General features: G+C 44.5%; 1 protein-coding gene across 1 annotated transcript in view; it reads right to left on the bottom strand.

The window, feature by feature from the left end:
* Positions 1-13330, bottom strand: part of LOC115479887 (mediator of RNA polymerase II transcription subunit 13-like) — a 130286-nt gene that overhangs the window by 115255 nt on the left and 1701 nt on the right. Inside the window, 2 exon segments of the mRNA XM_030218194.1 lie at positions 10018-10092; positions 10870-10942. Coding sequence (XP_030074054.1) covers positions 10018-10092; positions 10870-10942 — 148 coding nt within the window.

The following is a 13330-nucleotide window of genomic DNA, read 5'->3' as shown; positions in this document are numbered from 1 at the left end:
CACCCGGCCGGGCCCTCGCTCCACTATTGAAACAGCGAGGGTCCGGGAACGCAGCACTGAGCTCTGCTGAGCTGCCGACATCGGCCTTCGTTCTTCTTCTCTGCCTGTCCCGCCCTCGTGTGATATAATGTCGTCAAGGGCGGGACAGAGGCAGAGAAGAAGAAGGAAGGGCGATGTCGGCAGCTCAGCAGAGCTCAGTGCTGCGTTCCCGGACCCTCGCTGTTTCAATAGCGGAGCGAGGGCCCGACCGGGTAGAAGGTGGGTGGTGGCGGCGACTCGGGTGGGGGGAGCGTTAGACGGCGGTGTCCCTCCCTCAGAAATGCGCAGTACAGACCCTCTGTGTTCCGCCCCCTCCATCATCACGTATTGATGCGGGGGCGGGGCAGAGAAGGTCTCTGCTGCGCATTTGCGAGTGAGTACGGTCACTCGCCGTTTATACGTTTGATTGTGTGATTTATTTAGTGTTTTCGCCTTAGAAAGTAATGAAATGTAATTAAAACTCTGTAAAAGCACTCCTCCCTTGTTATCCTAATTAGAATAACTGGCTATAAATGAAGAGCTGTGCTGGGGTGGGCGGGAGTCGTATAGCTGGTCACGGGTGATGCAAAACTGGAGCTATCCTAACTGTCCATATAAAAGGGTTCATTCACTTTTCCTGAGCAATGCCGAGTCATGTATTTTCAAAACTTAGAACCCCATTTAGTAGCATACATTATATAGTGAATAGACCTCCATGAAAAGAAAGGACCCCATTGTAAATAATATTTATTTATTTATTTATTTATTGCATTTGTATCCCACATTTTCCCACCTATTTGCAGGCTCAATGTGGCTTACAGAGTTTTGTTATGTCATAGTCATTACAGGATATCAGATATGATTAGTAATATACAAAGATTAAGTATGGGAAGAGAGAAGAAGGTTGTAGGCAGGATAGTATAGAAGGTGGACATTAATAGTTGAGTGGGTTGGTGAGGTAGTTTTGTAAGGTTATGGGCAGTGGCGTTCCTGGCCTGGATGGCACCCAGGGCGGAGCGCCGATGCGCCCCCCCCCCCCCCCCCCCGGGTGCAGCGCCCGCCCCTTCCCGCTAGATGACACCTCCCCCCTCCGGTGAAATGACACCCCCCCGGGTGCACACCGCTGGGGGGGGGGTGCCGCGGCGTGCGCCTGCTCCTCCGAGTTCACTAAACTTTGTTCGTTCGCTGCAGCTCCCTCTGCCCCGGAACAGGAAGTAACCTGTTCCGGGGCAGAGGGAGCTGCAGCGAACGAACGAAGTTTAGTGAACTCGGAGGAGCAGGCGCACGCCGCGGCACCCCCCAGCAGCATGCACCCGGGGCAAACCGCCCCCCCCCCCTTGGTATGCCACTGGTTATAGGTTCTCTTTGTAGGCTTTGTTGAAGAGATGTGTCTTCAGAGATTTGCGAAAGTTAGTTATGTGGGTTGTCTTAACATTAATGCTGATTACATGGGTTAGCGAATAAACCCTAATGTGGTTATTTCTGTCAAAAGTCACTACATTTTTATCTGCTGAGTTTTTGGGGGTTTTTTTGTCATTCTGAAGTTGGATAAATTGAGTCCAGGATGAGCAGTAAGGACGTTAGCAATGCAAATGATATAAAACAATCCCTCCCACACAGATGCATTGAAATGCAGAGACTTATTGTGTTCTAATTTTAACTGTTCTGGCTCCAGCCTATATCCCCAAATCCAGGAAGCCATTAGACTCCCGGCAGGTCAAAGGTCATCTCTCATTGTAAGCCACTTCCTTTTTCTGAAGCATTAGTATATGCCCTTGACCTTGTGTGGTGGACACCAGCAGACTGGTTAACTGTAGCTTCCGATTTTGGAATTTGTCACTGTGGAGCCTCATTTAATTCTCAGCAGAGGCAGACTGGGGTTCACTCACTGCAGCTCTCCAGGGAAAGAGCCAAAGTTGGATGGTACCTGTCCAGGGGAGTCCATGGGGCTGGCGACCTTTGATTGTTTCTTGCTTATATGATCTGAAACCCTTGAAATGCTTTACATAAAAGAAAAGTTATCACTAGTAATCTGAGTCACATTTCGAATTCTGTTTCGGTGACCTGTGACTATCATCATTTTGGAACACAGCACTTACAGTACAGGAGTAACTCGAAATTACTCTTGCACCATAAAGATAATACAGATGGCTGGGATAAGAGACCTGTGGGGACAGGAGCAGGTGCAGAGAAAGCCTGGGAGGGTTTTCTTAATATTTCTGCACCTGTCTGTGGCACCATCTTGAGTAAATCTTTTCATAAAGGTGTACTGCTATGGATTTACAGCCTGTCTCACTGACACAGACTATCCAATAAGTACCGTGGATTCTTTTGGATTCGTAATAAGTAAATTAAACCTTTATTAGGGAAGCTAAATACCACAATGATATATACAATGGTTAGCTCTATAAACACAATGGTTAGCTGTATAAACAATAATTAACATCACTGGTCTCTACATCTAAGCAATGCAAAGAGTTCTTAGACCAGGAAAGAAACACTAATTACACTATACATACAATCATCACTGGTCTCCATCATCCAGGCTCTTATCAACAGCTGGGGGGGGCCCAGTTCACAGCGAGAGCTAGGAGCTTGGGACCAGGAACAAACCCTCTGCGCAGTCCGTACGTTACTCACAGATGAACCCCAACTCCGCTGTGACAAGCCCTCCCTTTTATTAGGCTCTGAGCCCATGTCCAGGGCTAAGGAAAGTTACAGAATGCTTCTATGGAAAATTAAAGAATGCTTCTCTGCTTACGTCTGTGGGACGTCTGGGTTCCCAAGTCCAGGTGGCCAGGCTGGGCCTGGGAAATAAGTTCCATCCTCCCCTTTGCATACTAAATTAATTAGAGCTGTGTCTTATCTTCTGCATCCCAACTTGTTTTTTATATTTACAAGAAAAGTTACTTTCGGTCAAAGACAGAGTTGAAAAACAATCTTTTAAAATTCGATTCCATTACAAAAGGTGGTTAATAAATCCCAATAAACAAATGAATAAATATAGAACTAAAATTATAGATGTAGCCTCAATGCCAAGTAAATAGATTCCACCTGACGTCCAAACCATGTTTAGTTGACTGATATTAAATTCATGAAATAAGATTAAACTTCTGGGCCACTAGTGAACGGCCTTAACAAAAAACCTGATTCTGTTGCTATCCATCTGATTCCATCCAGGTCCAGTAGGTGTACCCTAGCCTCTAATTGAGATATGTTCTACGCAAATGCGAAATGTCAGCAAGAGAAGTCTGGAAAGATGAGAGACAAAGTCCAAAGAGACTGGTGAGCAGGTACTGGAAAAGGCCAATCCCCCTGCAAGCAGAGTGATGTGAGTGAACGCTTGCCAAGAGAAACGCAGAATATGAGAGCAGAATTGCAAAAGACAACGACCAAAATCAGCAGTTACTGAAATCTGTGATGTGCTGGATGGCCTGGGACCACAAGTTGAGGAGTTGAAGGCTGAATGTCTGCTCTAGAGGAACAGAAGTTGGAGGTGGCGACTTCCCTTGCTGAACTGAGAAGTGTTCAGGCCCTCTAAGGGATGATGGCAGAGATGATAGATCATGCAGCTGCAATATTAGGATGTTGGAGATACTGGAAAAGGAAGAAGGGAGTAATGCTGTGAGATTTACCTAGGACCCACTTAGGACATTGCTGATCTGTTTCTGTCATAGTAACATACGTGGAGGGGCATAATGGAACAGAAACGCCTATCTCCATGGGCGTTAATCTCCGAGAACGGGTCTGTGAAGGGGCGGACCGAACCGTATTATCGATAAAAAATAGACGCCCATGTTTTATTCGCCAATGTGTGAGCTGGGCGTTTTTGCTTTTCAGCGATAATGGAAAAGGAAAGTGCCCAGCTCAAAAACGAATAAATCCAAGGCATTTGTTCGTGGGAGGGGCCAGGATTCGTAGTGCACTGGTCCCCCTCACATGCCAGGACACCAACCGGGCACCCTAGGGGCACTTTTACAAAAACAATAAAAAAGGTAAAAGAGCTCCCAGGTGCATAGCACCCTTCCCTTGTGTGTTGAGCCCCCCAAATGCCCCTCAAAACCCACTGCCCACAAGTCTACACCATTACTATAGCCCTAAGGGGTGAAGAGGGGCACCTACATGTGGGTACAGTGGGTTTGGGGGGGTTGGACGACTAATAAGCATTAAGCAGCACAATTGTAACAGGTAGGGGGGATGGGCCTGGGTCCACCTGCCTGACGTCCACTGCACCCCCTAACAACTGCTCCAGGGACCTGCATACTGCTGCCTGGGAGGAGGGTATGACATTTGAGGGTGAAAAAAAAAGTTGTGAAACATCATTTTTTTGTGGTGGGAGGGGGTTAGTGACCACTGGGGGAGTCAGGGGAGGTCATCCCCGATTCCCTCTGGGGGTAATCTGGTCATTTAGGGCACTTTTTGGGGCCTTATTCGTGAAAAAACAGGGTCCAGGAAAAGTGCCCTAAATTCTAGCTACAAACGCATCCATTATCGGCGAAGGGCGCCCATCTCTGTTCGGGTGATAACCACGCCCCAGTTCCGCCTTCGACACGCCTTCGACACGCCCCCGTCCACTTTGTCCGCATCCGCGACGGAGTGCAGTTGAAAGCGTCCCAAATTCGGCTTTTGATTATACCGCGTTATTCGTTTTTGTGAGATAAACGCCCATCTCCCGATTTAGGTCGGAACTTGGGCGTTTTTCTCGTTCGATTATAAGCTGGATAGTAACATAGTAATATAGTAGATGACGGCAGAAAAAGACCTGCACGGTCCATCTAGTCTGCCCACGATAAACTCATATGTGTATACTTTACCTTGATTTGTACCTGTCTTTTTCAGGGCACAGACCGTATAAGTCTGTGCAGCAGTATTTCCCGCCTCCCAACCACCAGTCCCGCCTCCCATCACCGGCTCCGGCACAGACCCCGTATAAGTCTGCCCTCCCCCATCCTAGCCTCTCATCCACCAATCCCTCTTCCCCCCGCCACCCAATTTCAGCTAAGCTTCTGTGGATCCATTCCTTCTGCACAGGATTCCTTTATGCCTATCCCACGCATGTTTGAATTCCGTTACCGTTTTCATCTCCACCACCTCCCGCGGGAGGGCATTCCAAGCGTTCACCACCCTCTCCGTGAAGAAATACTTCCTGACATCTTTCCTGAGTCTGCCCCCCTTCAATCTCATTTCATGTCCTCTCGTTCTACCGCCTTCCCATCTCCGGAAAAGATTTGTTTGCGGATTAATACCTTTCAAATATTTGAACGTCTGTATCATATTACCCCTGTTCCTCCTTTCCTCCAGGGTATACATGTTCAGGTCAGCAAGTCTCTCTTCATACGTCTTGGAACGCAACTCCCATACCATCCTCATAGCTTTTCTTTGTACCGCTTCCATTTTTTTAACATCCTTCGCAAGGTACGGTCTCCAAAACTGAACACAATACACCAGGTGGGGCCTCACCAACGTCTTATACAGGGGCATTAAAACCTCCTTTTTTCTGCTGGTCACACCTCTCTCTATACAGCCTAGCAACCTTCTCGCTACGGCCACCGCCTTGTCGCACTGTTTCATCGCCTTCAGGTCCTCAGATACTATCACCCCAAGATCCCTCTCCCCGTCCGTGTCTATCAGGCTCTCCCCACCTAACACATACGCCTCCCTTGGATTTCTACTCCCTAAGTGCATCACTTTGCATTTCTTCGCATTGAATTTTAGTTGTCAGTCCTGACTCCTGACATCCTGCATGCATGTCCTGTATGTAGCCCTGTGCAGGACTTCAGGTGTCAGGACTGAGAGAAACAGATCAACGAAGAAGACTTCAACTGGCGGGGGTTGGGGACCCCCACCAGCGGCGATGGCGGAGGGGGGGGGATGAAAGTGGTGGAGAAGGGTCAGCTGCTGGGGAGGCCGGCTAAAATGTGCCCCCCACCTCGGGCTCTGGACCCCCCCTCCTGCCGAGGTCTGGCTACTCCCCTGCTGGGATGAGCAGTGCAGCCTCTACCTACCATGCTGGATGGAAGGGAGACAGTGAAAAGAAGATGAGGAAAGCAGAAACCAGAGACAACAAACTGTAAATAAAATATTTTTTTCTTTTTTTTTTGCTTTACGATAAAGTAGTATTGTAGTTGTGTTAATAAATGTTTATAAATAGAACATGGAAATAAGGTAATCTTTTTATTGGACTAATTTTAATACATTTTGATGAATTTTTGGAAAACAAAACCCCCTTCCTCAGGTCAGGATAGGATACTGTAACAGCACTATACTGTACTGACCCGAGGACGGAGGTTTTGGCCTCTGAAAGCTAAATGTATCAGTCCAATAAAATGGTATTATTTTATTTTCTATATTTGTTTTATTTCTATTTGTTGATTTGTAAAGTGGTGATTGGTATTTGTTAGTTTTTTTCAAATTTACATCTGCTGTCTTTATATTTTGCACAGTACTAGGGGACATTTTCTGTTTCTGTGGTGTTGCATTGTATGCAGAATCTAGCATCTTGGGGGTTCAGTTTAATTTTTGTCTAAATAATAAAGTTTATGATTACTTATTCTATAGTGGATTAGGGTGTATCTGTGTTTGTGAAAAAGACATGGCTTTCAGTTGGCATTGACTGTGCGGCATCGACGATCTGTATTATTTTGTCTGGTTTCGTTTTACAATAGGTGAATTGATGTTCTAGTGCTCACTGTAGTGTTTAAGATGCTTTCCTTTTCCTTGTGCAACTCGTAGAAATTACTGCTTATGGTTTGGTAGAATTGCTCTATAGGTCCTGAGTGTTTTGTATTCTCGGTATGCCTAGTACTGGATTTTGGAGGGGGGTGTTAAAGAATGACCAGCCCCGGGTGTCAAATACCCTAGGTGCATCACTGACAATAAGATCGGATATTTTTGCGTTTCAGTGCTTCCTGTGTCATTTTCACTTTGTAGTAAAAGTAACCAAGCTTAAAAAGGATGATAGTCAATGCACTGAGACAGAGCAGAATTGCAAATACAATTGAATCCAATACAAATACAGAGAGAGGCTTTAACAGTCACAAAACTCTAGATTGGAGGGTGGCCAATCTAACTCTGATTTTTAAAAAGGGTTCCAGGGGCGATCTGGGAAATTACAGACCGGTAAGCCTGACGTCTGCGCCGGGTAAAATAGTGCAAACTATTATGAAGAATAAAATTACGGAACACATGGAGGGGCATAATTGAACGAAAACGTCTATCTCCATGGGCGTTTATCTCCGAGAACGGGTCCGTGAAGGTGCGGACCGAACCGTATTTTCGAAAAAAATAGACGTCCATGTTTTATTCGACAATTTGTGAGCTGGGCGTTTTTGTCTTTCAGCGATAATGGAAAATGAAAGCGCCCAGCTGAAAAACGAATAAATCCAAGGCATTTGTTCGTGGGAGGGGCCAGGACACCAACCGGGCACCCTAGGGGGCACTTTTACAAAAACAAAAAAAAAGGTAAAAGAGCTCCCAGGTGCATAGCACCCTTCCCTTGTGTGTTGAGCCCCCCAAATCCCCCTCAAAACCCACTGCCCACAAGTCTACACCATTACTATAGCCCTAAGGGGTGAAGGGGGGCACCTACATGTGGGTACAGTGGGTTTGGGGGGGTTGGACGACTAATAAGCATTAAGCAGCACAATTGTAACAGGTTGGGGGGGATGGGCCTGGGTCCACCTGCCTGAAGTCCACTGCACCCCCTAACAACTGCTCCAGGGAGGTGGGTATGACATTTGAGGGTGAAAATAAAAAGTTGTGAAACATCATGTTTTGTGGTGGGAGGGGGTTAGTGACCACTGGGGGAGTCAGGGGAGGTCATCCCCGATTCCCTCCGATGGTCATCTGGTCATTTAGAGCACTTTTTTGGGACCTGTTCGTGTGAAAAACGGGTCCAACAAAAGTGGCCTAAATGTTCGCTAAAAACACCTTTATTTTTTCGATTATCGCCCTAACACGTACATCTCTCCTTGGCCAATAACCACGCCCCAGTTCCACCTTCGCCACACCTCTGACACACCCCCATCAACTTTGTCCGCATCCGTGACGGAGTGCAGTTGAAAACGTCCAAAATCGGCTTTCCATTATACTGATTTATTCGTTTTTGTGAGATAAACGTCTATCTCCCGATTTGGGTCGAAATCTAGGCATTTTTCTCTTTCGATTATAAGCTGGATAGACATACATGGTTACATGGAACAGAGTCAGCATGAGTTCAGCCAAAGAAAGCCTTGCCTGGCCAATTTGCTTCATTTCTTTGAAGACATAAATAAACATGTGGATAAAAGAAAGCTGGTTGATGTAGTGTATCTAGATTTTCAGAAAGATTTTGACAAAGTACCTCATGAGAGACTCCTGAGAAAATTAAAAAAGTCACCAGATAGGAGGCAATGTCCTTCTGTGGATTAGGAATTGGTTATTGGACAGGTCTAAATGGCCATTTTTCTCGATGGAAGAGGGTAAATAGTGGAGTGACGCAGGGATCTGTACTGGGACCGGTCCTATAAAGGGGATGGAACTCCTCCCATATAAGAAAAAGCTGAAGAGGTTAGGGCTGTTCAGCTTGGAAAAGAGACAACTGAGGGGGGATATGATTAAGGTCTACAAAATCCTGAGTGGTGTAGTAGAACGGGTAGAAGTGAATTGATTTTTCACTCTTTCAGAAAGTACAAAGACCAGGGAACAGTGGATGAAACTACATGGTAATGTTTTAAAAACAAATAGGAGGAAATATTTTTTCATTCAAAGACTAGTTAAGTTCTGGAACTCGCTGCTGGAGGATGTGGTAACAGTGGTTAGCGTATCTGGGTTTTAAAAAGTTTGGACAAGTTCCTGGAGGAAAAGTTCATAGACCGCTATTGAGACAGACATGGGGGAAGCCACTGCTTGCCCAGAGATTAATAGCATGGAATGTTGCTACTAATTGGGTTTCTGCCAGGTACCTGGATTGGCCACTGCTGGAAGCAGGACACTGGGCTAGATAGACTATTGTTCTGACCCAGTATGGCTGTTCTTATGTTCTTAAATACTACAGAGGGAAAACGGCCAGCCATATTACATTAAAAGGCTCGTCCTTTATCCAAAGCACATGTTCATCCATCAAAACCTCAGAGGTTTCATTTAAGAAAGAAAGAAAGAAAGAACTATTCTTCCCTAAACCTTCCTCTTCCTCCTGCTAACATGTCCCCAGACAGGGGAGCCCAAACGCAGTGATCTGACAGACTACCATGACACGAAAGGCGAAAGGCGGTGGTGGGAATCAAATAAAAAGCAAAGGCAGAAGCTACAGGGCAGCCTTGGATAAATATTTATTCTGAGAGAAGAGACTGCCTGAGAAATGACCTCGTAGCTGGTATTAATAGAGATAATGTGGAGCTTTGAGAGGTGCCGCCAGAAAGCAAGTCTGCAGAGGTTATAAATCTCCGAGCTGGGCTTTGATTCCCGCTGACCCCACTGCTCTCTGTATGTGTGAACCAGTGCATGGATCTATGGGGATACAAGGGCATTTGTGTGCTGTACATTACCAACCACTAAGTATATGCAGATGTATGGACGGTACATGGCTGATGTAGAACCACAGGGGTGTCGCTAGTAGGAAGGTAAAAAATATATATAGACATACAGTTCCCTCTTTCTTTGAGGTTTATTCACCAGTAAGGAGCGCAGCAGCCACAAGGAGGCAGGAAATGCGGAGATGTGGCTTTAAGTATACGGAGTGTAGGGGGTGGGGGATGGGCAGAGCTGACCTGAGGGTATCTGAGACCCTAGGCAAACGTTTAGATGTGTGTGCCCACCCCCAGCATCTGTATGCCAGAATCCTTGCCTACTCCCCCTCCCCCATGTGTCCACATCTCCCCTTTTCTCCACCATCACCTCCCTGTCCAGCATCTCCCCCACATCATCCATGCTGCCTTGGATCTTGTAATCTATTGCATTCCAGAAACTTTACTGTCCTCTGTTTTAGTAATGTTTCCATTAATTTACTCACCTCCGCCTTACCTCTGCTTTTGCAGAGAGGAATCATATTTCTTCTTTGCCACTTCTCCAGGATCACTCCTAACTACGCTCGACCACCTACATTTTCAGAAAGCACTAAAGACAAGAGCATACCCCACCGACCCAACATAAAAATGACTGTTCACTTGCGACACAATGCAACCAAAGACCGTAACGAACATTGCCTGACTCTTCTTCCCCCCTTTCCCTCTCTGAGTTCCCGTACCTACCATACATGTACCTCATTCTACCACAATATCACCTTGGGTTCATTCGTACCATGTATTTGTTCAGACCGGAATCGGCTAACGCCGTTAACGGTAATATGTAAGCCACATTGAGCCTGCAAAAAGGTGGGAAAATGTGGGATACAAATGTAAGAAATAAATAAACTCTAAAGAAGCATTGAAAAGGTCAGACAGCAGAGTCACCAGGACTTCCCTTCATTCCCTTAGTCACCTGGATGTATCCTATCTGGCACCATCGCTTTGCCTACCTTTAGTTTAGCTAACTCCTCACAAAGGGGTCCTTTTACTAAGCCTTGTAGACACAAGGTCCGGGTGGTAATTTCTTTTTTTTACGCGAGGCCACTACACGCGCCAGAAAATTTCCGGCTCTAACCGGGCAATAATCGGCATTCTATGCGCACTGACGATTACCGCCTGGTTAACCTGTGAGATCTTACAGCTAAGTCAATAGGTGGCGGTAAGGTCTTAGGCCCAAAATGGAGGCACACCAATTTTTATTTTGCCGCACGTCCGTTTTCGGCCAAAAAAAAAAAGAGGCCTTTTTTTTGCAGGTGCACTGAAAAATGGACCTGCGCGCGTCCAATACACAGGCCATTTTTCAGCGCACCTTAGTAAAAGGACCTCAAAGTTTCCATTCCTTCTGGTGTTTGTTTTCCGTGATCCTACTCCAAGCCCTTCATCTGTAAAAACAAAGCAAAAATATCTGTTATTCAGTTCCATTTCATCCTCATCAGCCTGTACTAGGTGACTTATGTTCCACTTATATCTAAGCGGAGTACAAAATAATATGCATAAATTATATACAACATCTAAAAACAAATTTAATAAAACATAAATTTAATAAAAAATAATGAAAACAGTCTATGAACTGACCAATTTCCGTAAACTACTGGTTATCAATAGAAATCAAACAAAATAAAACATGGAAAAGAAAGTAAGATGCAGGACGTCAGACTCACAGAAGCAGAAGCCTGCGCGGCCACATAGGTGATCCGCAAGGGCCGACTTCTACATGGAATGTTGTTAGTGGAATAGCAACATTCCATGTAGAATCTATAGAAATCAAACAAAATAAAACATGGAAAAGAAAATAAGATGATACCTTTTTTATTGGACATAACTTAATACATTTCTTGATTAGCTTTCGAAGGTTGCCCTTCTTCGTCAGATCGGAAATAAGCAAATGTGCTAGCTGACAGTGTATATAAGTGAAAACATTCAAGCATTACTATGACAGTAAAATAGATACCATTGGAGATTCTACATGGAATGTTGCTACTATTGGAGATTCTACATGGAATGGAATGTTGCTATTCCACTAGCAACATTCCATGTAGAAGGCTGCGCAGGCTTCTGTTTCTGTGAGTCTGACGTCCTGCACGTACGTGCAGGACGTCAGACTCACAGAAGCAGAAGCCTGCGCGGCCACATAGGTGATCCGCAAGGGCCGACTTCTACATGGAATGTTGCTGGTGGAATAGTAACATTCCATGTAGAATCAATAGAAATCAAACAAAATAAAACATGGAAAAGAAAATAAGATGATACCTTTTTTATTGGACATAACTTAATACATTTCTTGATTAGCTTTCGAAGGTTGCCCTTCTTCCTCAGATCGGAAATAAGCAAATGTGCTAGCTGACAGTGTATATAAGTGAAAACCTTCAAGCATTACTATGACAGTCTGACAGGGTGGGAGGATGGGGGTGGGTAGGAGGTATGCATGGGGATATCAAAGCATATCATTGATATTCTAACAGGATGGGTGTGGATAGGTGAGGGGTGGGGTGATCAACAGAGAAATACAGCTTTATGGTTTATAATGGGCTAGGAACCCCAGATGCTGGTGCCAGTAGGGTTCCCACACCTGTTGGTCAACATTTTACAGGACCAGGACACTGTACCAGTGACTTCACAGTGAGAATCCTGAAAGGTAACTTTAAAACCATACAAGAACGTAAGACCTTTGAAGTCAGAATGATTGAATATTTTAACACCCAACAGAAAGGACTTAACAAGGATCTGGGGTTCCTAGCCCATTATAAACCATAAAGCTGTATGTCTCTGTTGATCACCCCACCCCTCACCTATCCACACCCATCCTGTTAGAATATCAATGAAATGCTTTGATGTCCCCATGCATACCTCCGACCCACCCCCATCCTCCCACCCTGTCAGACTGTCATAGTAATGCTTGAATGTTTTCACTTATATACACTGTCAGCTAGCACATTTGCTTATTTTCGATCTGACGAAGAAGGGCAACCTTCGAAAGCTAATCAAGAAATGTATTAAGTTATGTCCAATAAAAAAGGTATCATCTTACTTTCTTTTCCATGTTTTATTTTGTTTGATTTTTATTGATAACCTTAAGAGTGGACTAACACGGCTACCACACTCCTCTACGTAAACTACTGAAAACCTATCTCTTCGACAAGATATATCACAAAGATCAACATGTGTAACTGTACAATCTCTAAAACTTCCAGAATTGTCTTATAATGTCTTTTGCTTTAACACTGTCATGTATTTCACCACCATGTAACACATAACCCTCTGTAAAACCAAATGTATACTCTTTTCTATTTCCAATATAATGTATTTCACCATCATGTACCCAAAACTTGCTGTAAAACCAAATGTACATTCTTTTCTATTTCCAGTATCCACGATGAATTGTAAGCCACATTGAGCCTGCAAAGAGGTGGGATAATGTGGGATACAAATGCAATAAATAATAATAATAATAATATAATAAAATACAATTCATCCTTTTTACCTTTAAGTCTCACAATGCCATTTTTATACTTCCACCTATCACAAACGCATTTAAAAATAGTCTTTTTACTGTTATCGGCTATTTGTAAGATCTAAGGAAGAGCACTTGATTTTATTGATAATGCAGAATATAAATATGTTAAATAATATCTGTATGGTATGTTTTTTTGTTTGTTTTATAATTTGAAGCAATGTCTTGACTTTTTCGTCTCCTTTTACATTCTGACATCTAGCCTATGTTCTGCCACTTTCCCTCAACAGTGAAAACTGTCTTCTGTCTTTCCTCAACT

The sequence above is a fragment of the Microcaecilia unicolor genome, chromosome 11 (genome assembly GCF_901765095.1).
Source record: "Microcaecilia unicolor chromosome 11, aMicUni1.1, whole genome shotgun sequence".
In the NCBI taxonomy this organism is placed as follows: domain Eukaryota; kingdom Metazoa; phylum Chordata; class Amphibia; order Gymnophiona; family Siphonopidae; genus Microcaecilia; species Microcaecilia unicolor.
The sequence above is the reverse complement of the archived record's forward strand: the minus strand, read 5'-3'. Positions and strand labels throughout refer to the sequence as shown.